Here is a 24,716-nt window from a genome sequence, read left to right as displayed (position 1 = left end):
GCTTTTATCATGTCTTCAGATGGGCTCTTGCTTTAAATCAGGATGTATATATGTATATATATTACATCCAATGAGTGATATCTGTTTGGGAATATTAATGGTTACTTGATTTTGTCATGTCTTTTTGGGGTTTCTTTTTTCACGCCTTTGCCCGAGTCACACCTGTACGGCACCATGGACATTGTGTTCATGTCAATCTAGGTAGTAGCCAACCTTGGTTTGGGTATCGATGATATCTTGAGAATGCCCAAATTCTCCTAGGCTGTCTGTGACGGTATCTTCAAGGAACCTTTTTATTCTTATCCTCCCGAGATCCCGACAGGGTGTGCTTCTCATCCTCCGTAAGGGAGTAAGTAACCATGTAAGTCATTCATTTTTGGTCGGCCGGGGTACATGGGAGGACCTCGACGGGGATACCGAGTTCCATGTACTGGACATCAGGAGCCGGGAGAGTATTCTATGCAAGTACGAGCTCCCCCATTATGATGAGACCACCAATGTACTCGGAATGCTCGTAGTTTCCGGGGGGTAACAGAGTACGACGGCTTGACTCGTCATCGGACCCATTAGGTCGTCACTTGTTTGGTGTTTGGGAATTTGATAAAGCTCGAGTCGAGCGAAACCCCATCCGGTTCTGGAGAGGACACATCCGATTCCCGGACCGGTATGGGATGCTTCAGGTTGTCGACGAAGAAAAAGTCCACCGGGCCGCCCATCATCCAATGAACTTCATGAGCATTGGACGTGAACGACAAAAAGTCAAATACTTTGTCGAGATCTGAATAATGACAAAGTCTAGATCTTTCGAGTTTTGACGATGTGGGAATCAAGAGGGACGTTTGATGTTCATGATTGTCATCTTTTGAACCGCTTGACCATTTTCGTCTCTCCATTGGTGATGCCGGGTTTCTGCTTTGTAAAGAAAACTCTCGATCGTTCGGACAAGGTGCTATTGAGACCGCCATTAAATCCGACTGGGGCGGCGCTTGGTTAAGTAGATCGACGTTTTTGTCAGGATGTCCGGCGAATACTAATCTTCATTCTCCCAATTGTCTCATTTCTCAAGACGAAAACGATTCTTGCCATCTTTTCAATGCATCCTTGGCCCTCATCTTGACACCCCTGCTGATGGCTTCTTTGCTGATTTTTTCCACGGGTACCATGAATCTCTTGGCCGCTCCGTCGATCAAGGTCGATTTCTTCTCTGCACTTGTTTCGCCGGACCCTTCATCGAGACCCTTTTGCACAGCGTCGACTTGACCGGACAACTCGTCGACCCATACGTCTAGAACGTGTAATCTCAATCCGTCCGGCACTTGTCGTTCTCTGGGACTCAATGGCCAAGTCTCGAAAATCTTCGTCTGTTGGGAGGTGATTGACAGACTGGAAGGAGAGGTTGAGGTGTCGTCATCCAGTTCTGACGCGGCTCGTGACAATGAAACGTTGAACGTTTCCCTCACGACAAACCGGACGAGCATCAAGATCTTGTTCATCCTCCACTGATCGATAGAAGACCATTCCCGGCAGATGGTTTCCCAGAATGCAAGTGACCAACTTTGTAGCCACGACGGGTCTGATTGGCCGGTTCGTAACTCATCATCCTTGGAAGCCATGGTTTGGACGGTTTTGGAAAGTTCCGACGCCAGGTTCTGTACCGAAACTGCATTCTTACTGTCGTGCATGTAGAGTGCCACGTACAAACCTCTCCAGAGTTGGAGACACTGTGTGGGCGTCAATGGGTTCGAAGGTGACCGCTCCTCCAAATGTGTCGTGATGGTTTTCAAACAAGCTCTTCGAGTCGACGGTTCAGAACTGGCCAGGTCTTTGACCGAAGGTATCGGTTCGGTTTCGATTTCCACGGACATTTTTCTGTTCAAGTAATTTTCTCAGAGGTTGTTCTTTTTTTTTTCCTTTTAATTTTTTGCTTTCTGGTGGTGAAAAAGCCTCTGAACCAACAAGAAATCACCAAACTTGATCTCTAGTAATTTTCAAGATTCAAAGATTGTAACCACCTGAAAATCAATGTTTTTGTAAACGAAAATAACTGTCGGGAGATTATAAAACGAACTTGAACTGAATGATGCAGGAGAATGAAAATGTTTCTCTCACAAGGCAGCCAATGAAAAGTGACTTGTTGATTTCACCTTGGCGGCAGAATCCGACGAGGCTGAAATTAAATACAATAGGTCGACGAGGCTGCGGCCAGAAAGAAAGTGACTAGAGCCTCGTACCGTACATACGATTCCGCATGTTAAATACCGTCGCATCAATGATTGAAAACACTACCAAATATCCATGATAGGTACTACGGTTCTGCAAACTTTTACCATATTTGTCCTACTAAGTCAATAAACTAATCAACACTATATGGGGTTCGAGCACATTCCTCGTCTTCTTCCTCTTCATCCCCTTGTTCATCCTTTTCCACAAAGTCATGATACTCATGATACATGGACGACGAAAGCATGCCACCAGACATGGCTCGATTGTAGTCGGATGAAGGCCTGCTCCCATGATGTCGGATGTAATCCATGTAGTGCTTGGGAGTCGATTTGCTCGCATCGTGTCCACTACTAGTCCCGGGCCGCGATTGTGGCGGAGTGCGCTCGAAGATTCCTGGACGCGCTTGTGGCCTTCTAGGAGTGTCCTCATCCTCTGAAGAATAGTGGTGATGAGAGTGTTTCGGCACTTCCTGGAACCCACTGTCGTTCGGAGAAGGAGGCTCCGAACCGATCTTCGCAGAGTCCAATTGATCCGCGGACAATGATCGCATCAACGCACTGTCCACCTTTGAAATGATCAAGGTATGAGGTTTGGGTTGTTCATTCTCGAGCTTGATATCAACGTCCTCTGAATACTGACTCTCCTTCTCTGGACAAGTAATCTTGACAGGTTCGGGATTAGTCTCAGGCTGAATATCAACAACTTGTTCTGGTTCCTGGGATTCTTTCTCTGAACTTGTGACCTTGACTGGTTCGGGTTCAGGGCCAGGTCTATTTCCTTCATCAACCGCCTCATCTGTGGTCTTGACAGTCTCAACATTGATTGCTTTTTGCTGTCCATCGGATGCGATGGGTCGAGTGGGAGTTACAACCCCAGTTTGCTCAGTAGGTGTTTTGCTTGCATTAGACTCGTCTTTGTCACTGCCGACCCGCTGAGGTACCATATCATAAGATCGATGTACTTGTCCAGGAGGCGCCTCGATGATTTCGTCGGTCAACCTCTTCGGCTTTATTGGCATGTCTTCGATCGGCCGTTCTTTTCGTCCGGGGCTTTTGGATCGATACTGCTGCGTATAGTCAGGGACGTCTCGTGTCTGAATCTCCAGCATTTCAAGTCGACGTGTAGTGAGCGGTTGTATAGTGTTTGTTGGCTCCCTGGCGGCATCATTCTTTGTATCCCTCGGCACTTTTGCTCTTTCAACCACGACGATCATCCAAACGCCAACTTTGCCATCGCTGCCGATCAAGGGTGTTGCAGAAATCCAGGAGACTCGGTGGTGCCCCAGGTTGCCTGGTTTTGATCCGGCAGGGATACTGATACCATCACGGCGTTCTCCAGCGTTGACCATAAAGTTGACTTTGGCAGAAACAGGAATGCCAGTTCCCAAGCTTTCCCTGAGCCCTGCCAAAGTAACTGGTGAAGCCCCAATGTGTGCTAGAAAAGGATGCTGGACGATATTACCGAATCGTCTGCGTAGTCTGGGAGAGACAAACACTATCCGTAAGGACGGAGCTGCTCTGATGAGCATATAGCTGTCGTAGACCCCCGGAAGTTTTCCAGACAAGCCAGATCGACCAGACTCTGCCAATTTCCACGTCGCATCCTCGTCGTCGCCTGATACACCGTCATGATCTTCTGATGAGGAATAGTTCCCATAGATGCGTCGAGGTCTCCTCCCAATGCTGTGCTCGTCATCGTCTGTTGACCTTGACAATGATCTGCTACGGGAGTTCACTGCAACTGACTCCTCAAGATCAAACATTTCACTTAGCTCTTTCAGTTTGCCCAGAGCATGGGCCTTCTTGACTGTTTGTTCATTACCATAAGAAGGGTTGCCGTCAGCCTTATGTGCCGGTTGTTCGAGCCCTCGGTTGATCAGTAAAGATCCAAAGCCGTCTAAGCCTTTACCACGTTCAACCAATCCAGTGACGTCAATTTGGGCGCCAATATTGTATTTAACGTTGCCCTGGTCGTCGTGTAGAGGCGCAGTCATGAGTAAATTTATAAATGCCCTGCCATCCCTGCGGTAGTTGAGTAGGGTTTCGCAAGTTTCTTCGCCCCTCCTAACGTCATCTCGCAATCGTTTTACCGACTCTCTGTTGGTCTTCACACCTTGGAGGAATCGACAGTTATGTCCGATAACGTCATCCACGCCGTATCCTGTAAGTCGGAAGAACTCTTCACTCGCATAGATGATGGGGTTGTCTGGTTGATTGGGATCTGTCAAGCAGAAAACTTCTGATAATCCGCCCACCAGATCCCTCATCAGCGGTGTTTGTCTACCCGTGATCTCGTTGACTAGACATTCTGTTACCACTTTAACCAAGTTGTAAGTGATGTACATTGGAAGAGCGGTGTCGATTAAGGTGGAGAAACAAGATCTGTTCCAGTCTTCGAAAATTTTGTCCAGTGTTGCTACTTGTGTCGGTCTTGTGACTTTAGTGGCTTCGGAAGTGATGCTGTGTGCAACAGCGTTCGCATACTCGACCGCTTTTATAGCTTTTTGTGACTCGATGTACCCGACGATTACGTCGTGGTATTGAGGTCGATAGCGCCGGATGAAAGTAGTGAAAGCAGCCAGATATTGAGGCTTGTAGACGAGAACGTTGAGGTGGCGAGCCGAAAACAACAACTCGGCCAAGGACTCGATAGACGGTGGTTTGACCCTGGGAGGAGGGGGCCGCAGGTCAAAATCAAGGACATCCGTAGTGTCATTGTCCGAGACAGTCCGTCGTATGGATTGTCCCTTCGAGGACTTATCGAGTACAGGGCTCCTTTGAGGCCTTTCGATGCCTGATCGTCCATATCGAGGCCAATGCTCCGGAAGTTTTAGGTTAAAATTGGAGCCTGTTACAGCGTGTGGGAGTCCTGGCCGTGGTTTCGAGATGTTTGCTGACTCGACAACAGGAAGGGGGGTTAGAATGCCCCGAGGGCGAGATGGAATCCCCTCCTTAGAAGGAGGAGTCGCAGGTTTACTTGGGACGCGAGGCGATTTGGCGGTATCATTTGCTTTCACCGGTGGTTGCTCAACAACTTTGGAAACTTTTGCTGGAGTGACGGAAGGATTCTCTGCAGGAAGTTTTCGTGGTTTCTTTGCCCTGCCTGACCGTATGCGTAGATTCTGCTTAATCCTTTCCAGGTCCATCGTCACTCCGGAGGGGCACCCCAAACAACGGTCACAGTATTCGTACAATCAGTAAACCAAAAGGAGCTCATTAAACACAAGAAGAAAAGAAATCGACACAAAGACAGGAGCAAATCAAATCAACATTGTATGGTGATCAGTGTTTGACCCGGCCATGGCCGAAGAACTGATGATATTGATCGAGTGGTCTGATGGAGTGAGGTGAGGTCTGGGAGGATCCCAGGATATGCAAGTGACGGAAACAGTGGAATACATCATGACAAGTTATTCCTGCAGGGTTCATGACAGGGCCACATGAAGTGCGCCACCTACTGAATACGTCAGTGCCAGGTTGGTTGCGATGATTGTTGGACATGTTTGTCGGTGTTGTTGTCACGACTTTGACGAGTTTACCATGATTGGGAGTGAAGGAATACTTTTTATTTACTGTTACAGAACAACATGTGTTTGACTGGGCGCTTTGGCCTAGGGAGTATCCGTACAGTAGGTAAATACAGCACAACTATGGACAAGCTGCCGCTCTCCCTACGGGCCCAGGCGGCGGCAGCGGCAGCGGCAGTGGCAGTACGCAACTCGCCCTTTCATGGTGGTGATGTGCGTTGTTAGGTGCCTGAGGTACCGAGACAACTCATCAGGCGGCGATTCCCGCCTGGAACGTGTGCTGTTTAGGTGCCAATCTCTCACTCTTTGGGCTGCATTTCCAGGCTTGACAGCCCACGAACGGAGCCTATCATCTTTCCTGAACGCTCACCATCACTTGTACCCATTTCGCTCCGTGCTGCCACGACTCGGTCCTTATTCCACCAATGTTAGTCACTTACAAATTCAATCCCTGGAGACAACAGAGGGCGGTCCTCAGAACCTCCATTTATCGAGATGTTGTGGGCGTCCCTGGACGGTCAGTCGACGACCTGTAAAATACAACAACGGTACAACGAGTACTTCAGATATCCAACGAATGTCAGCAGCCAGAATGTTCCAACGTAGGTCAGTGACCACTCGAGGCAGCCAGAGGTACGCAGAAGACCGTTGAAGAGGGATAGGACCAATGCGATTACCAGCCCTATCTCGATCGCGACACAGGCATTACTGGCCAAACACCTGCAACAGTGGTTAACATCAATAAACTCCCCGTCTCATAGAAATCTCGAGAATCTAGGGCCCACACCATCGTCCTAGGCCCTTCCATTGCGTGACCTTCCAGGTCTGGTCGAACCACACGGTGGATGTTGTCAACATGGAGATCCCGAGACCACCAAGGCAGGACAGCAGCAGATACTGGTGTCTTTCATGAGCTCGATAGGTATCGAAGACGGTGAGCAGAAGCAACGAGACCGCGGCCCACAACCCACTGACGAGCGCCAAACCTGAAATGGTCTTCTTCCATCCAGCATCCCTCGTGAGTCCGTAGCAACGGTCAGAGTAGCGAGCATAGTGAACGGCCCACACAGTCAATGCGAAAAATATGGCCGTTACCGTGCAGCCCGTGATGAAGACGGGTTTGTATTCGAATGCTGCAATGTCCGAGATGAACCTGCTCGCTACTCGTTAGAGACGCCGCTCTGCTAGATTGGGAGCAACTCCTGCTTAGTACGCGACGTAGGGATTACTTTGGCCCGGATTCACTGGACGGCCCTCTGCAAGCCAATGAATGAGGAGGATGGAGAGCGTAAGAAACCACGATGCGCTGGCAACGAGCGGCCAGAGCCAAATGTATTTCACCCACATGCCTTCGAGTCTGCGAAGTTCACTCATGGTAGCGAACTACGAGCATGCAGAAATACACGAAGTCTGGACAATGACTAATGAGTAAAAAAGATGAGGGCATCTTTCGTCAGACTTGGGTGAGTGCTCGCGTGATACTCGATCAAATCTTGATACCGGAGGGCAAAACCATTCCATGCATAACGCTACGTCTTATCAGGAATCATACATATCAGCGCTTGGAGATCTACGCCCTTTAGTACGTACAGTAGTTTGGGCCTCGTTTCGAGCCGAGACTTCTTAGTCAACCAACAAACAGTGATCGACGACACAGCCCAAGGGTGTTGAATAAAACATATTGCTCAGGGATTCAAACGACTAACCCGCACGGATGATGTGTGTATTTCACCTCAGATCATATCTTTCCCTAGCCTTAACGGCCTCAATATGCTTGGTTTGAGCGTTACCAACATCTTTGATCTGTTTCTTTGGGAAAACCGAACCAGCTGAGGTTGGAGAGGGTAGAAACTTCCCTACCCTCTGCTGATAGACTTTGTACTCCGGATACTTTTGTGCAGAGAGCAGTTCCGTAAGCCATGTACTGGCCTGGAAGAGCGACAAGTATGACAATGCACCAATGCCGGTCCAGTTATGCCATGTTCGCGTCACGAGACAGGACCAAATGTAGAGGCTGACCCACACAGTCTGTTCCGCAGCAAAATTCGGGTGTCGGGAATATGCAAACAGTCCCTTTGTGAGAAAGCCGCGATCCAAATCTTCTTGATCGTAACCAGCAGGAACTTTTGCATTACTTCGATAATTGGACTTGGCTGTCTGAAAGTCCCATTGTTGTTGATCGGCGATGAAAGATACCGCAATTGCACTCAGCATGATGCTAGCTGCAACCATATCTTCGAGGCCCAGACCTGGCACCTCGGAACTATACGTCGCAAGTCTCGAGGCAAGGAGCAGCACATAGGTCGGGGTAGTAACAGTGGCCAACAGAAGTGATTGTCCGAGCGAGATGAAAGCAACATTGAAGAGGAAAAAGAGCCCAGATCCGACTTGTTTCTTAACAATGGCCCAACGATAGTCCTCGCTACCGATCGAGTAGCCTCCTTTGCGATAGTAGTTGTACGTCAATCTCGTCTAGAGTGTGTAAGTGAGGGCCGTGTACATAAGACGATTACTTACACTCCATATTGCGCTGATCCCAGCCACAAGGCCAATCCTAGTGGCGTCAATTCCAGCCAAGTGTGCATAGATGGCATAGTGGAGGTTATAGATGGTCGGGAGGATGGACCAGACTCGATCGACTTGTGAATAGTTCTTGTTGAATTCTGAGACGACCAAGAAGATGGGAGAGATAGCAACCGAGAATGCAATCGCTGAAACAAGAGGGTTCGTGTCGAGATACAGCTGTTTCAGTGCGGCAACGTTGGTCAGGGCTTGAACGAACACCTCGGGTAGCGCCCGTAGTTGGTAGGTATACGGAGCGAGGGTGTTACTATAGTCGGCACATTCCACAAGACTTCTCACCACAGGTAATGCCATCTTGGAGCGCGTGAAGATGTTCTTGTACCTGAGTAAAGATTGAATCTTGCAATCAGTGAAAAGGAGTGATTTGAGTTCAAGTGTTGAGAGACACAGGCAAAGAGATGCAGGAGCGAGGAAATCACCAGAGTCAACAAGGTCTCAAGGTATGAAAGACAAATCCCATGGAATATGAGTAGAAAGGTACCTCAGGGAGAGATCGGTACTAGCTACATGTATCTTTTTGTAGCGCCAGGAGCACAAAGTATGTAATGTACGAGTCATGGCTATGATGCAATCACTTTTTGCTCTATGCGCCACCGTTGAGCTCAATTAACGCGTCGCGTACTTGTTAGTAACTGCCAAGGCTGACGCGATTTTACTCGTCTGCCCAATAACCACCCATCATCGCCAGGGCCACCACGGCCTTTTCTGATACACGTACTGGCAGCTTCTTAGATTTATATCCCTGCCTAGAGTTACACTTTGATGACATTCAGTAACTCTCAGTTAGCATGACCCTAGATGCCATACATTTCGAACAACTGACTAACCATGACCTTGACTTCATGCAAATATGAATCATGCCTGGTCAAAAAATTCTTTGCGTTGCAGAGAAACCTGCGATAGCCAAGGCAGTTGCACAGCATCTCGCTGGCGGCAGAGTCTCCACGGTAGGCAATTCTCACAGTTTCCCGACTCTGTCCATTTCTCATCCTTCACATAGCATCCTATACGAGGGAATCAATATGTCAAGAATTACGAGTTTGATTTTAATTTTCGACAATGGGGCAACTGTTCAGTGACCATGACCAGTGTACTTGGTCACTTGACAGGTCTAGATTTTGATCCACAATATAAAAGCTGGAAGTCATGTCAGCCTGGCCAACTGTTCGATGCAGAAACTGTGACCACCATTGCTAGTGACAAAAAAGCGGTCGCAGAGAACATCAAGCAACAAGCCCGGTATGCCAGAATTCTCTTTATTTGGACCGATTGCGATCGCGAAGGCGAGCACATCGGTGGCGAAGTACGTGATCAAGCAAAGAAGGGGAATCCCAATATCACCGTCAAACGTGCAAGGTTCAGTAATACCGAAAGAGCGTATGTTCCACTTCCCGACCATCAGGCTGTAAGAGGGAGACTGACTTCAAATAGCCATGTTATTCAGGCTGCAAATTCTCCCATTGATATGGACGAGCGTCTAGTCAATGCAGTAATAGCCAGAATCGAACTTGACTTGCGGATTGGAGCGTCCTTCACGAGACTCCAGACTTTACAGCTCCAGTCCCTGAGTGAGAGTCTAAGTCAACCACTAAGCTACGGATCATGTCAATTCCCCACGCTTGGCTTTGTCGTCGACCGCTACCATCGTGTTAGGAATTTTAAACCAGAAACATTTTGGTGTATCAAATTGACACATGTTCGGGACAAAGTTAAAGTCATGTTCAATTGGAGAAGGGGTCATTTGTTCGACCGGGCCGCCGTTACCATTATATTCGAGTCATGCTTGGATGAAAAGAAGGCGACGGTCACCAAAGTGCAAAAGAAGCCCACTTCGAAATGGCGTCCTCTTCCTCTCACCACGGTAGAACTGCAGAAGCAGGGCAGTCGCTTCCTTCACATGACGAGTCAGCAGGTCATGTCAGCCGCGGAAAAGCTGTACCAGAAAGGCTTCGTCAGTTATCCCCGCACTGAAACCGATCAATTTCCGCGAGACTTTGGCTTCGATCCCATCATTCAGCGTCAGGTACAAGATAACAATTGGGGCCAGTTTGCGCAAGCTCTTCTCGACGGAGGATTTCGAACACCTCGATCAGGAAGCCACAACGATCAGGCACATCCTCCAATCCACCCTGTCAATTACGTGGCAGCTTCCGCGCTTGACCAAGACCAAAAGAAGGTATACGAGTTTGTTGTACGACGGTTTCTTGCTTGTTGCTCGGAAGATGCCAAAGGTGAAGCCACAGATATTGAGGTCCAGTGGGGGTCAGAATTCTTCCATACTCACGGACTTCTTGTTCTGCAGCGCAACTATCTCGATGTTTACGTCTACGACAAGTGGGAAAGCAGTCAGCAGTTGCCTGTTTATACCATGGGCGAGACCTTCGAACCGACCGAAGCAACCCTGGCAGATGGCAGAACCACTGCTCCAGGATATTTGACTGAGCCGGAGCTAATTTCATTGATGGACGCTAACGGAATTGGCACCGATGCTACGATGGCTGAACACATTGCCAAAATCCAGGAACGACTATACGTCGATACCCGGCCACGCTCTGGGGGTGGACGTAACGCCGTGCAGGAATTCATTCCAACTACACTTGGCGTCGCCCTGATTGAGGGCTATGACAACATAGGACTTGATGTCAGCGTCAGCAAACCTTTTCTTCGGAAAGAGATGGAACTCAAAATGAAGGCGATTTGTGACGGTCAGCGGACTCGCTCTGATGTTGTGCAAGAGAGTCTAGACCAATATCGTGAAGTGTTTTTCAAGACCAGCCAACAAATTGCTATTTTGAAGACCGCGGTGACGAAGTATGTCGTGAATAATGGCGGCAGAGGGTAAAAAGTGAACGGTCGGCCTGAACGCACAGATCGCCCCACACCGCATCGAGAGCGTCACAGGTATTATTATTGGATATACAAGTGTTTTATTACGTGCTGCGAGGAAGAGAACTGGTATTTTGAAACTCATAGTGCCTTGACAGGAACTTTTTACGAAGTGACGGGGATTTTGGCGACGTCAGCCGAGTGTCCCCGGATTTCCGTCAAAGCACGACAGATCCGATCGACGAATGAGAAGACCAGCGCCACAATCCACTTCCAAGGAATGCGACAAACAGACCAGGGTATGACGCATTTATGACACTCTAAGAAAAGGGCAGTGTGGCTGTTATCCCCACGAAGGCCAATTACATCCCGTCAGCCACAGATACCTTACCCTCTTCCGCCTCGTAGAGTTCATGATCAGCCTTCTCGATACCTCGATGCCCAGGGAAGACCAAGATATGGCCATCGACCATGAGACAAGTTCGAGTATGGATGGTCTGGGCGTTCCATCCCAGCCCCACTTCTGATGCAATCGTGCGATGGAGGGGAAGTAAATGGCCATGGCGGATGGCAAGGAGCGCGTACCTCTGACCCGTCCAAGATCTATATAAACCACGAGTGGTGCAGTTACCAGGGCTGGGAAAGTATCATTTATGAATCTATTTTCAAGCTTACTGCTAGACCCTTCAAGAGAGAAAAGCCAATCTAAGAGCATTCATTATGTCGAGTCTCATCAACAAGGCGAAGGAAGCCTTGACAGGCAATCAACATGATAACCCAAATTCACACAATGCTGGACCGTAAGTTTAATACCAGGGATCTGTTTAGCTTTCGCTTACAGGGTGTCAGACACAATAGCAATATGTCCAACAAAATGGATCCCAGAGTTGATTCAGATCTCGACCACAGGAATGATCCTACGAGCAACGTAGGCGGTCGAGGAAACATTCAGACAGAAGGCTATGGCGCCGGTGCTGGCTATGGTGGTACAAGCACCGGCTACGGCACTGCGCCAACGTCCAACACCGGGAATACCATGCATTCAAGCAAACTCGCGAACAAAGCCGACCCACGGGTTGACAGTGATTTCGACCATCGTGCCAACCCTGCGAGCGGCGTTGGAGGTTACGCCACCTCTCAGACCACCTCCGGGTACGGAGGCCAGCATGGCTCTGGTGCTGCAGGAGGTACTGGAATGACAGGAACCGGTAACACCATGCACTCGAGTAATCTAGCCAACAAACTAGACCCGAGGGTCGACAGCGACCGTGATCATCGTGCCAACCCCGCAAGCAACGTTGGAGGTTACGGTAATTCACAGACAGTTTCCGGTCATGGTCAAGGCGCTGGCGTCACACCTGCGATGGGCACTGGTAACACCATGCACTCGAGCCACACCCCTGCGGGCGGCGTCGGAGGGTACGAGACTTCACAGGCATCTGGCTATGGCCAGCAGGGACACGGTGCCACCGGCATCGGACACAACACCGCAAGTGGTGCAGCTGGGGGAACGGGACCACAGAGACCGCGGGATACGGTCGTCAAGGTCATGGTGCTGCCGGCGTCCATGATACCGTGACCACTGGAGGTGCAGGGCACGGGGGGCATCATACTGGAGGAGTCACATCAAACACTGGCTTTACGGGAACGTCGTCGTCATCGACCGCCGGCGCCGCAGGCCATTCGGGTACTTCGACTCACCCACCACACAACTCGGACTTGTTGAACAAGGTCGATCCACGAGTCAAGGTCGACAAGGACGGTAGACCATTGTGATGGGAAAGGATTGTTGAGGAGATTAGATGTATGCAAGAGGAATGCCAACGTCAGAAGAGATACCATGAAGCTTTAGTGTTAATGTTTTTGTACAATTTTACCTACCTAGCAACTCGGTTTTTTTCCCCCGAAGCATGTGAAGTTGTCAATTCGATGCGCTTCCGCTTCCCTTTTACCGAATTTGAGCTTCCCCCATCTCACTGACATCCCACAACAGAGCCTTTCTGGAAAAGGGTAGTTTCCGCACCGACTAGCAAGGGGGGCACCGAGAAAGATTACAAGACTTAGGGGGTAAGCAATCCAGGCATTTTCAAAACGAGAAAAGCTCAGCAAGGGGCTTTTGAATTGGAAGCGTGGATGAGTAAGTCGACAGTCATCAAACCCCCCGAACCAAAAAGGGCTCGTGCAATGACACTACACGAGTACTCCAGGCCTTAGTCAGGTAACGAGAGGGGCTGATACGAGTAACGAGTTGGTTGGCGAACGAAGGAGATGCTCATCTCAGCAGATCACAGAGACGGTCATGGGGTGACAGGGTTAAGGCCAAGCCCAGATCCGAGCATTTGGTGGCGAACAGAGGCCTCACAACGCCTAAGAACCCCAAGGATTGGGCACTAATGCCCACTTCAATGCACCCGTGGCCGCTAAAGGGGCCACCCCGGGAACAGCTAATTCCGATCTCTGCAGGCGGGACCATCACCGCCCTCTTTGTGTCCAGAATCCCACCTGCGACTATGAACTAATGTACAGATCCTTGTGCACCAAATAACTTCAAGGCAACTCAATAAACGTTGTCTGTGCGACGATCAAATTGCGCACTTTTCTCCCTTCTTCCTCTTCCCTTCCTGTCTTTCCGCAAACTACCGTCGATGATATGAATTGCGATTCTCTTTCGCATTGTGTCCATTGATGTTGTCTCTCTTCGTATACACGTAAACAGTGCGACTCTGCGTTTCCTCCATTTGCACGTGCAAATCACACCGACCCCGAAAATGGCCAACAAGCCAACGGACACAGAAGCTTTTCCTACCTTCGAGGAAGAAACAGAAGTACCGTTTCGCCGGTCTCAAGATGCCGGGGCACCAGAGGTTGGACGTAGAGGCTCCATCACTTCGCGGTTGTCGGCGCAGACTCGTACTCGCACAAGTTCCCTCCTTCAGTCCTTCATACAGAGCAACCCTCCGCTGGGAATGTGGCAGGCTACCGGCGAGGTCGGCTCGAAGATACCCACGTTGCCAGAGATACGGAACGGAGCCTTTGACGCCGAAGGGTGGACACATGAAGGGCAGATGGAGCATCGAGGGAACAACCCTCATGAGATTCACCGACAGAGGATAGCGAGGACGAGTTCCGCCAGTACCAGGACGAGAAAGAGTTCACGGTCCGCCGCAGGTGGTGCGCCTGTGGCGATACTGGAGGAGAGGCATGAGTTCTTTCCCAAGAGAGCCCCGACGTTGCTGCAGGAGACGCTACACGAAGAAGCAGCCACGGCTGCCACTCATGGCCAGTCGGAAGAAATCCAACCGGCGCAGAGGTAATGATGCTTTCCCAGTGCATACAGTCCTTATTCCTCCCACCACCAGACGCAATTAACCCTTTTGTGTATAATTTAGTCCGCAGGAGAAACAATTAGCGGCGACCCAAGAGCAAAACGCCTCGATGGCCTCATCGCAACAAGACGAAGGGGGGCAGGTCGTCCCCATACAAAGCGGCCCTGACGAGACAGGCACCTATCCCAACGGTTATCGTTTCCCCAAAAAGCATACCTGGACTCAGTCCACCATGATCGGCCTACAAGCACTGTGGAAATTCTTTCTCACCCCCTTTGGATTCCTCGTCGTCGTGTACGGTCTGAACGTCATCGGCTGGGGTGCCATGATCTTCTTCGTTCTCCTGAACGCCGCACCGGCAATGTGCCACCCAAGCTGCAATGCCGACGACAGCGCCCGCAAGAAGTGGATCGAAATCGACTCGCAAATTCTGAATGGTTTATTCTGTGTCACCGCTTTCGGGCTGTTCCCTTGGCGAGCGCGAGACTTTTACTACATCATGCGGTGGCGGGTCGGAGGAAGTGAAAAATACCATCGCAAGCTTGCCGGCATCTACAGAGGGTGGTATCGTCTGCCGGGCTCAGATCAGCTACCAGACGACGTCGGCCCACCACCGGTGTACAACAAGAAAAATCCACGCACCCCCGAATCGCCTCCACCGTATTTGGAAGAAGATATCGCCAAGTTGGAAGAAAACCCAGCGATCCCATTGCCTGCGACATCCATGCCCGAGCCACCGTTGACAGGCCTTCGTGCCAAACCCTCAAAATCCTGGACACTCGACTTCGTCGTGTACATGTACATGCTCAACACCGGGTGTCAAGTTTTGCTGTGCTTTTGGATGTGGCATTGGAACAGATTTGACCGGCCTTCTTGGGGTACTGGCGTTTGGATTACATTCGGATGTCTCACAGGTATCTTCGCCGGTATCTGCGTCTTCATCGAGGGCAACAAAGTGAAGCGTGCCGAAGGAATACCCGTCCAAGAGTACGACGTCTTGGAATCGATCGAAGACTATCAGGAGCGCAAAGCCAAGGAGGACAAGAAGGGGGCCAAGAAGGAGGTGAAAGAGGCCAAAAAATTGGCACGCCACGAAAATCACCATCACTTCAGGCACGGTCAACATGGGACGCACAAGGTGGTGCGGTCTGAAAAATTAAAGGGGCACCAGTGGTTTACCCGACAATGAGTTTGCTGATCATTGCTTGACGACCCAGAGATGTTTGATGTGTGTGTGTTTCCGTTATAGTGAAAGCCTTTGGAAGCGTTGGCGTAGGTTTCATCTTGGTTCTTTGACACATTGAGTACAAGTGGTCAAAATGCCTCTAGGGCGTGGCTTATCTAGCCTTAATTCATAATCATTTGGAAAGTCTTGAAGCTGATAACCGGGGTAGGGTCGTGCATGTATGTGCAACGTGTGTAGGGTCGCCTCAACCGTTTTGTCGAGGTTTCACCTCTCCTTCCTGCATGATGTAGTATACGATTGTACCGTCACCGCCGACGCCAGTTTTGGCCCTCATACCCAACAAGACACGTTTCTGATCACGGTGCTCGTATGCCCTGGACCTGCCGGGTGAGGTGCCATTTGTGTTGGTCCTTGTACTCCGTGATTGCCTTGTCGTTGTTGTTGTGTTTGTACGTGTATTTGCGGCGTTGCTGCCGCTGCTGTTGCCGGACGGTGGTGGTGGTGGTGGTGGTGGGACCAGTATCCACTGGCGGTCAGGTAATTGATCAAAAACTCCACAGAACCGACTCAGAGTCCAAGTTTCGTTGAGGGATAAAGGGAGAACGAATTCTCGCTGCACCGGGAGTGAAGTTTCTTCGACTTTTTGTTTGACGAGATGGTTCTGAAGGTCCGGGTGGATGTAACTGTGACGTGGCGGTAGGCCCGATATCAAAGTGATTGCATAGTTGGTCGTATTGACGGGTTTCGAGGAATCCGAGGTCGTCGAGGCCCCGGAAGTGGATGAAAGTGAAGGAACAACATTGACGATACCTAATCCTCCTCCTCCTCCTCCTCCTACTGCTGCTGCTGGGTCGTTGGTAGTGTTGATGTTGTCATTGACATTGACATTGGCAGAGGGGGTGACATTGAGATTGATGGTATGTAATTTGAGGTCAACCCAATTATGTTGATGTTGAAGATTATGTAGAACCTCGACGGAGAGAGAGTCTGATGATGATGATGAGGATGATGACGCTTCTTTTGATTTGGCACCACCGAGGTATGTTGATGAAGATGAAGAAGAGGAGGCGGAGATGAGGTTTGATAATGCGGATTGGTCGGGTATTTCTTTAGTGGTGGTGGTGGTCGTCGTCGTCGTCGCCATTCCAGGAGAAAGTCAGGAGTTCCAGTCCACCGAGGAACTTTTTGGTAATTGTACGGAGCAGAATGTCAACGGGAGTTCAAGCTCAGCGCATATCGTCCTGGAGTACGACAAGCCTTTCCTGGTGACCAACTCGATGTATAGAGAACTTGGGGATCCGGGATTGAGACGACGTCATTCGGGTCAATTCATTCTTTTCTCGTGCATAAATCTATCTCGGAGTTTCTTGTACTGTAAACTCTTTGTCTTGGCGGCGAACTTTTCTCCCTGTTTTTTTTTCCTTCTCCAACATTCATCTCCGCAACCGCAAAAAAAGCTCAAAAGACTCTACAGTATTTATCCGCGCAAAACAGCACCCACCAATCTAAGGATAAAGGCGTGACATAACGACAGGTGAACCGTCTTTGACAAAGAAAACACTGCTGATGCCTCTGCTTGATTTGATTCGATTCCGTTATGGTTGGTAGAGACGATCGAACTCCCCACCTCCACTACGTGGTGTCCGCTGGGGTGCAGTAGAGAAAGGAGGGGGGTCCGTGGCGAGAAAGTCAATGCTCATTTCGCCATCACGCTCCATCGTTACAGTCTCATGATGCCTTTCCGTTCCGAACCTTTTGCCTGGAGAGCAATGCGTTCTCGATACTCTGTTCCTCCCAGGCTGATGTTGCCTTGTTCAAAGAGTTGGCCGGGGGAAAACAAGGACTGGTGGAAGTCAAGCTGTCGTTTAGAAATTGATTCCAGAGTCGCTTACCTTGACTCCGGAAGATTTGAAGTCATGATTTGATACCGGTCGGCTGAACGAACTGAGCGGCAATGGAAACAGAACAGATTCGGTCCCCCAGCATCAAAGACTACGCATCCGGCATCATCGGTTAGAATCGCTTAAAATCTCTTACACAAGTCTTGTCTGTATGAGGAGGGGAAGGGGAATAGTCTTTGCTTCACTCGGTCTCGACAATTAATTTCAGAGGAGCCAAAGGAACACATAGATGCAAACAGCATCGAAATTGGTCAGGCACTTTCTTTCGAACGATGCCATTGCTCATTCCAGGTAGGATTGAAATTTTAGCGCTTCACCCTGCTCACTCTCGCAACCCTTCTCTTGCTAGCATTCCGCCAATGACAGTCCTGGTATTGTCATGGGTTCCTGACGCCGTAGCAGTCGGTTGTCAGTGCCCTGTATCCGTACTCTCTAGACCTCTACTGTCTCACGGCTACCTTCGGCGACGGCTCAGGGCTGGAAAGTATCTCAACCCGAAGTATGTGTAAAATTGCTTTTCCTGGAGGTACCCCCTTACTCCATATGGGGTATGGAGAATGTACAATACACGCGAACTACGACACCGAATCCGCCATCACGTTTTGAGAAATCGTCGCTACTGTGGCGGAAACGGGTCAGACGGATCCTCGACATTATTCGCACGGAAAGGAACGAGGAATAATCGAAGCATCTACCCACGAAGCTCGTCGCTTATCTTTTTGACTACATCAACGAAATCTCTACGAGTATCGGCGCACGCATTCACTCTCTCGTGGAGTCGATGCACGTTCCTCTCCTGCACGCGAGCATGATACAACACTCTTATCTACTGTACTTTTTTTGATTGCGGAGAGTCTGCCCCGCCAGCGAAGCGAGGGAGGGTAGTACTTCTTATCTCCCAAAAAAACTCGTGGATTCATGGGGGTACGGAACACAATACGAGCAACAATTGCGGATCTCGGCAACGGCGTACTGTACAGTAGATTGCATATTGTTTGGTGCATCGTCGTCGGTGTCCTTCCCTGTAACAGCAAGGTCTCGTCACACCACTAGTACCACTGGTGGCACCCACACTCCTGTAGACCTTCCTATCCTGGCCCAAGTCCGAACGACTAACAGGCTGATTGTCGAGGCTCTAGCCAGCATCAGGACTAGCGGAGTCCAAGCATATACAAGCTCAACATTTGGAAGCTTGTTAGAAGCTTCTATTTGTTCGCAAAAGCCTTTTACCCATCAAACTCCCTTTCCCACTCGGAATCCTTGGATTGATAAAAACGTCGCCCAACGTTACATCCGTTGTCAATATCAACTGATTTCAATTTGTCCAGTTTGGTGATGATCGTCCATCATCGCGACCTTGTCGGGGGGCAAACTTCGCCCATAGTGCCATTTTAGAGATGCAACCCTCCACCCAGGACGCGTGGGCTCCTCCTGCATTTGGAGCGATAAGTCGGTGATGCTGCCAACCGTGAAAGGAAGGTGCGAACGCGTGGGAAACGGGGACACTGCACCTGATGCTCCAGGTATAAACTCCGCTCGCTTCCACCTCGAGTCTTGACCCATGACCCTCACCAGCGCATTCTCCATCTTCTCGAGACTTGCTCCCTGCTCGAGGGTTTGCAGCTGACAACCATGTCCATCACAATGAAGGCAGGCCAGCTTGGCCTCAGCACCAATGCGCCTGAACTACAAGAGTTGCAGGATCAAAACAAGCTTCGACAGATGTCGGTCGACGGCAAGCACCCCGGCCTGCGGCAACGATTATGGGGCCTGGCAGCGCGTATGGACCCGACCGTCACCTTTGAAGAGTACATCTTCTGGGCCAAGATCGAACGCGAGATGGAGGTCGAAGAACAGAAAAAATACGTCGAATCCGTCAAGAACGACGGCAGGTTCGGCGGCTTCAAGGCCTACTTTTTGGGTGCTCCCAAGGATAAGAATGCCGCCATCGAGGCCACTCCAGCAGTCGAAGACCCTGCGCCCACCACCGAGAAGACTGCCACTGAGAAGACCGGAGAACCGGGCAAAGATGTGGCCTTGAGCCCTATTGGCCCCTCGCAGACTCACGACTACGATGCCGAATGGCGCCAGGCCGCACGAGCCCTCCGAACCTCCGGCTGGGTCACCGTCTTCTATCTGATCACGACCGATATCCTGGGCTGGGGTCAGACGCCTTATGTCTTCGCCAACGCCGGCTACAATGCAGCAATTGGAGTTTTTGTCCTCTTTGGTATTGCCGCCATGTGCTCCGCCCTCATGATCTGGCATGTCTTCCTTGGTCTCGATTCTTCCCGGTTCCCCGTCCTCAGTTTTGGCGACCCCTTCTTTCGACTGTTTGGCCCTAAAACGCGCAACGTCATCAACGTCATGCAGGCCTTTCAGATGTTCTGTACGGTGGCTGTCATCGTTCAGGGCAATGCGCAGATCATGTCTCAGGTCAACGGAGGTCACGTTTGCTATATTGCCATTGCTATCATCAGTGTCATCATCGGCATCGCCTCATGCGGCCTCCGTGCCCTCAAAGAGGTCGGTTTCTTGGCCAACTTTGCCGTCTGGATCAACATTGTCAGTTTCATCATCATCCTGGTCTGCGCGCCCAAATATGGACCAGACCCCACGTATGCGTTGCAGACGACTCTCCTCAAGGTGGCCGAACCAGCCAAAACATTCTGGGGGGTCCCGCCAGCCGAATACCAGCAACAAACCAGAGACTTGTTCGCCGCCCAGTTTAACGGTATCGACTCCATCGTCTACGCATACTCTGGAGCACTTTTGTTCGTCGCCTTCCTTTCCGAGATGCGCCACCCCATGGACTTCTGGAAGGGTGCTCTGCTGGCTCAACTCTTCATCATGGTGGTCTACTTGATCTTCGGGGCTGTGGTCTATACCTACATCGGACAATACTCGGTCTCGACCATTTCGCAGGTCGTGAAACCAGAGTCGGTCCAGGTTGCCAGCAACATCTTAGCATTGATTACCGCCTTCCTCGCCGTGTTCATGTACTTCAACGTGGGTATGAAGGTTGTATATCTTCACATCTGTGAAGAAATGCTCCACATGCCAGCCATCACCAGCAAGCGAGGCTACATGTTCTGGTTGATTCTAGGACCTTTGTACTGGATCATCGCGTGGATCTTTTCCATGTCGGTACCCAACTTTGCCGGTATCACCGGTCTCGTCGGCGGTCTCTTCTCCCTCAACTTCACCTACAGTATCCCCGCCATCATGTACGTCACGTTCGTCATTCAAAAGGGAGCGGCTCTCCCTGGTGAAGGGTTTGACCCTTACACCGGCGAGACTACACGTCTTGATTCGGGATTCAAACGCTATGTCCGCGGGCTCCGTAAGACGTGGTGGTACAGCATTCCGGCCATTCTGTTTGCATGTGGAGGTTTGGCTTCGTCCGGTATGGGAAGTTGGGCTGCAATTCAAGGTCTCAAGGAAGTTTTTGGACCAGGTGGTACCATTCAGACTTCTTGGGGATGCGCAGGTCCTGGCTAAAGGGATACCTACTTTACACTGGCCGATGAGAGCAGGCTTTATATGTGCGTGCTGTACATGTTCCATAGATCCCAGATTAGGAGGAATACGGTCACCCGGTTTCGAAGCTCTCTGCTATCATGGGACTGGCTCGCATCAAAATCTCGCTCGTACGGGGGAGTCGGTCTCGACGGGAGACTGCGTGTACTAATAGAAGTAGCTCCCTCCCATCAGGTCTAGTTATCTAGGTATGCAATAGGCTTCTCACAGACCCAAAAACAAATCCATGAATTTATTCCAGGTTAATTGAAACAAGAGAGCACCGGCTAACATCGGGTATAGCCCAAAAGGACTCAAAGCTGTTGTCTGATTTAGCTTCTTCAGGCCGGACAAGGGAGACAGGGGTGGTGGTTGCGGAAGACCGAAAAGCCTGTACAGTACAAATTCACCAGTACGGAGTAGTAGTCAAAATGAAAGACTGATGCCCAACTAGATGCAAAAGCCATCTAGACTCGTCCTCCACCGCCTATTTATGTACATCGACGACCACCCTTTTCTTATTACACTCGAGTACCGCAAGCGACTGACTAAGTCAGTGACTAATACCGACCTACGGGAGGTGAGGCCTAGGTTGCCCATATGCCTATCCAGGTACTTGTATTTTATGGTTATAGACCCGGTGAAATCATCCCAGCCATGGACCACCGGTGAAATTATTTTTATTACAAGGATTACAATAACACCGCTGAATCCCCGGGGGTGACAAAAAGACTTTGCCTCAAACAGGCACAGGTCAATTGCCAATCAAAGTACGAGTCCTCCATACTCGGTACCGCATTGGACCCCGAGGGACCCTTTCAAGTTCGAACACCCCCGCAGAAACCTGGACTGCACGACTCCCAAGGTCAAGGTCTCGGACCGGATTACAAGCGAGGAGTCCCTTCAATTGTCCTATCAACGGTTACTGGGAACAGGCGCCGCATTCCATCCATCATTTGCGATTGTTACCTGACTCACAAGTTATGATAACCCATGGCTAGCTGATCCATCAAGCTGTCATCGCCGTGCGATCTGCATCCGAGTCTGTTGATGATCGTGCATATTTACTTTGCTTGTGATCGAGATGGCTTGGCTCGTCTCGATCAATGACTAGGCGAACGCGTTCGATATCATGCAGAAAACGTCCCTGCCAAGGCGCTCGTTGGGTGAGAAGGACAAGGACAAGGACGGTGACCGTTTCCTCTTTCTCGTGTCGACCTCTGTCGGACCGTCCGGAAAGGAACAGTATGACAAGGACATGAGAGCTCGGGCACATGCCGCGCGCAGATCCCATGCCAGTCGCCGTGCAGAGCCATCATTGTCACCCACCGGTGGTGGTGGTGGTGGTGGTGGTGCAGTGGAACCGAAACAACGGGAGGTGGTAATACACGCACGTTCTGTCTCTGCTTCCGCTTCCGCTAGGGCCAACATAGCAAGACAACAGCAACAATTCAGAGTCAATGCCGCCCCTAATAGTCCCTTTTCACAAAGCAGCAACCGGCCGCCTGGGCCTTGGACGAGGAGTGCGGTGGACAATGGAAACGACGAACCCTTCAACCAGATATCTGTCCCCGATCTACCGCGCTACGTTATCTCGGTGCTTCACGACGGTGAGTACTCATTCCGGCAACGCCCGCTTGGTCATTCACCGTACGGCATGATCTGTCTACTGATCGCAGGGTCCGGATTTAGCATCCCGGTTCAAGTGGCCAAGGGTAAAGCCTGGCGCACCTCTCAAAGTCGTCAACCCGGTGGCTCGGGCGTGGATGGAAGCTGCATTGGAATCGCCCATAGCCCTTCACGGTCTCGTCTACGCCATGCTACGTACGATGCTCATAGCCCGCGACAGTTCTGGCCCGGAAACAATACTGGCGTTGGAGCATTACGCTCGATGTCTTGCTCGACTCAAGGATGAAATGAAACGCATCCAGGAGGGCGTCTCTGAGGCCAGTGACAATGTCATCATCGGGGTTGCCGCTCTCGCTGCTCACGGTGAGTCGTACACAAAGATGGAGGAATTTTCAGTGGAGACGACGCCCCCGGTGCCACCGTCGCCTCTGGCTGGGTCGCAGAACCTCCACGTGTACGGAATCGGTCTCTTGGAGGCCGCGCACGTCCAGGCAATGTACTCATTGGTCGCGTGCAAAGGGGGACTGCAGAATATCTCGTTGGAGGGGTTGCCCGATGTGCTCGAAGTGTGAGTCGGCGCATGCGATCTGAGGGCGACACATTGTCTGAATACTGACATCTGTAGTGTTGATTTATGCTTCGCGAGCAGAGAAGGAACCAGACCGCAATTCGGCTTGCGACACTCACCAATTCAATCCGAGCTTTCGGTCGACTTCAATCTGGATCCCACTGCCCTGGCATTGTTTCAAAAGCTGGGAACGGGTTTCCTCCATATCAATGAACTCGAGACCATTCATCAGTCTGTACGGCACACGCGCGGTGCAATGGTGATGCTCGATCAGCACGTTAGAAACGGAGATACTCCAGGCTCCCAACCAGAACTCCTTCGCGCCAGGAATACCGCTCAGTACCATTTGCTCTGTCTACCAGTCGCGGATCTGACGACCACCGTTGGCCGGGAATCCTTGTTGTACGAGGTGTGCCGCCTGGGACTGTTGATCATCTCGAACATGATACTCTTTCCCCTGCCCGCGAAATCTGGCGTAGGCAATAGACTCGCAAGGCAACTCCGGGGTTGTCTGACCCTCGCCGATCACGTCCCGAATGGCAAAAGGGTCTTCTCACGATGTCCTGACTTGCTCATCTGGGCCGTGGTGCTAGGAGCTATGAGTTCGACCTCTTTGTCAGATCGCACATGGTTTATCGATCGCCTCGCCGTAATGCTAGCGCCATTGTTCGATCATCACTGGCAAGAAGTCGAAGAGGAGATTCTCTACAAGTACCTGTGGTGGCAGTATGTGTGCAGTCAACCCGCGCAAAGCATCTGGGAAGAAAGTTTGCATCATCACCACTCGGCAAGGAGGACGAACGCCGCTTGCGACAAGGTATCTGATCTGGTCTTAGGGCAATTGTGACCTTGGGAGTTTAGGAAAGGGTCAGGGTTACGTTTGGTGCTCCTGACTCTGAAAGTCTTCTTACCACATTCGCACAAACCATACCTCTGCTTGACAGCATTTCGAGATATATCTTCCGAAGTCTTCACTTGGGGGAGTGTAGATGCATAGCACATATGTGCTTCCTCCATGGAGTCACAAACAGTTGCATACCTGCCACAAACCCGCCTGGAGCACAATCATACAACGCGCAATTTTATCTCATGATGCCTCAACGCAATACCATAGGCCGACGTGGGGCAGTCTGGTTATATCGGAGCAACGCCGATGCGACCATGGTCAACTCACCCACATCTTGCGAATTTCTCCGCTGATGTCGACGGTCATCCTACCACCAAGTACTATACAATAATGGTCGCCGATATGACGTGGTTTTCTAGCTTTGGTCATAAAGACTTCAGAAAGAACAAAGTGCTTTCATTGTCCAGGGCAATTCGCCAGATATGTGTCCATACTTTGAGCTTGGAAATTTTTCGGGCTCAACACATCTACCCACCCAACAATGACGCTAGATATTGACTTGTGGCATCAGAACCCGATGAC

General features: G+C 50.5%; 8 protein-coding genes across 8 annotated transcripts; 4 read left to right on the top strand and 4 right to left on the bottom strand.

The window, feature by feature from the left end:
- Positions 1-83: 83 nt before the first annotated feature.
- On the bottom strand, positions 84-2,033 carry PV06_09742 (uncharacterized protein). The gene has a single exon (XM_016411208.1). The coding sequence runs from the start codon at positions 1,863-1,865 to the stop codon at positions 1,062-1,064; it is 804 nt and encodes a 267-aa protein (XP_016257962.1). The 5' UTR covers positions 1,866-2,033; the 3' UTR covers positions 84-1,061.
- Positions 2,034-2,245: 212 nt separating this feature from the next.
- Positions 2,246-5,581, bottom strand: PV06_09741 (uncharacterized protein). Its single transcript, XM_016411207.1, has one exon. It carries the CDS (start codon positions 5,366-5,368, stop codon positions 2,354-2,356), a length of 3,015 nt encoding a protein of 1,004 aa, XP_016257961.1. The 5' UTR covers positions 5,369-5,581; the 3' UTR covers positions 2,246-2,353.
- Positions 5,582-7,243: 1,662 nt separating this feature from the next.
- Positions 7,244-8,820, bottom strand: PV06_09740 (uncharacterized protein). Its single transcript, XM_016411206.1, has 2 exons — positions 8,267-8,820; positions 7,244-8,221 (listed from the first exon to the last, which is right to left on the bottom strand). Exons 1-2 carry the CDS (start codon positions 8,624-8,626, stop codon positions 7,478-7,480), a joined length of 1,104 nt encoding a protein of 367 aa, XP_016257960.1. The 5' UTR covers positions 8,627-8,820; the 3' UTR covers positions 7,244-7,477.
- Positions 8,821-9,189: 369 nt separating this feature from the next.
- On the top strand, positions 9,190-11,218 carry PV06_09739 (uncharacterized protein; the record flags this gene model as incomplete). The annotated part of the gene is made up of 3 exons (XM_016411205.1): positions 9,190-9,279; positions 9,333-9,709; positions 9,764-11,218. The coding sequence occupies 3 exons, from the start codon at positions 9,190-9,192 to the stop codon at positions 11,172-11,174; spliced, it is 1,878 nt and encodes a 625-aa protein (XP_016257959.1). The 3' UTR covers positions 11,175-11,218.
- Positions 11,219-13,720: 2,502 nt separating this feature from the next.
- PV06_09738 (uncharacterized protein) lies at positions 13,721-15,854 on the top strand. Its single transcript, XM_016411204.1, has 2 exons — positions 13,721-14,468; positions 14,548-15,854. Exons 1-2 carry the CDS (start codon positions 13,927-13,929, stop codon positions 15,671-15,673), a joined length of 1,668 nt encoding a protein of 555 aa, XP_016257958.1. The 5' UTR covers positions 13,721-13,926; the 3' UTR covers positions 15,674-15,854.
- Positions 15,058-16,994, bottom strand: PV06_09737 (uncharacterized protein). The gene has a single exon (XM_016411203.1). It carries the CDS (start codon positions 16,812-16,814, stop codon positions 15,915-15,917), a length of 900 nt encoding a protein of 299 aa, XP_016257957.1. The 5' UTR covers positions 16,815-16,994; the 3' UTR covers positions 15,058-15,914.
- Positions 16,995-19,215: 2,221 nt separating this feature from the next.
- Positions 19,216-21,248, top strand: PV06_09736 (uncharacterized protein; the record flags this gene model as incomplete). Its single annotated transcript, XM_016411202.1, has 1 exon — positions 19,216-21,248. The coding sequence occupies one exon, from the start codon at positions 19,216-19,218 to the stop codon at positions 21,070-21,072; it is 1,857 nt and encodes a 618-aa protein (XP_016257956.1). The 3' UTR covers positions 21,073-21,248.
- Positions 21,249-22,222: 974 nt separating this feature from the next.
- Positions 22,223-24,134, top strand: PV06_09735 (uncharacterized protein; the record flags this gene model as incomplete). The annotated part of the gene is made up of 3 exons (XM_016411201.1): positions 22,223-22,700; positions 22,783-23,287; positions 23,345-24,134. 3 exons carry the CDS (start codon positions 22,223-22,225, stop codon positions 24,132-24,134), a joined length of 1,773 nt encoding a protein of 590 aa, XP_016257955.1.
- Between the last annotated feature and the right edge of the window lie 582 nt (positions 24,135-24,716).

Source organism: Exophiala oligosperma (genome assembly GCF_000835515.1).
Source record: "Exophiala oligosperma strain CBS 72588 unplaced genomic scaffold supercont1.11, whole genome shotgun sequence".
Taxonomy (NCBI): domain Eukaryota; kingdom Fungi; phylum Ascomycota; class Eurotiomycetes; order Chaetothyriales; family Herpotrichiellaceae; genus Exophiala; species Exophiala oligosperma.
Note: the sequence above shows the minus strand (reverse complement) of the source record. Positions and strands in the feature narration are given on the sequence as shown.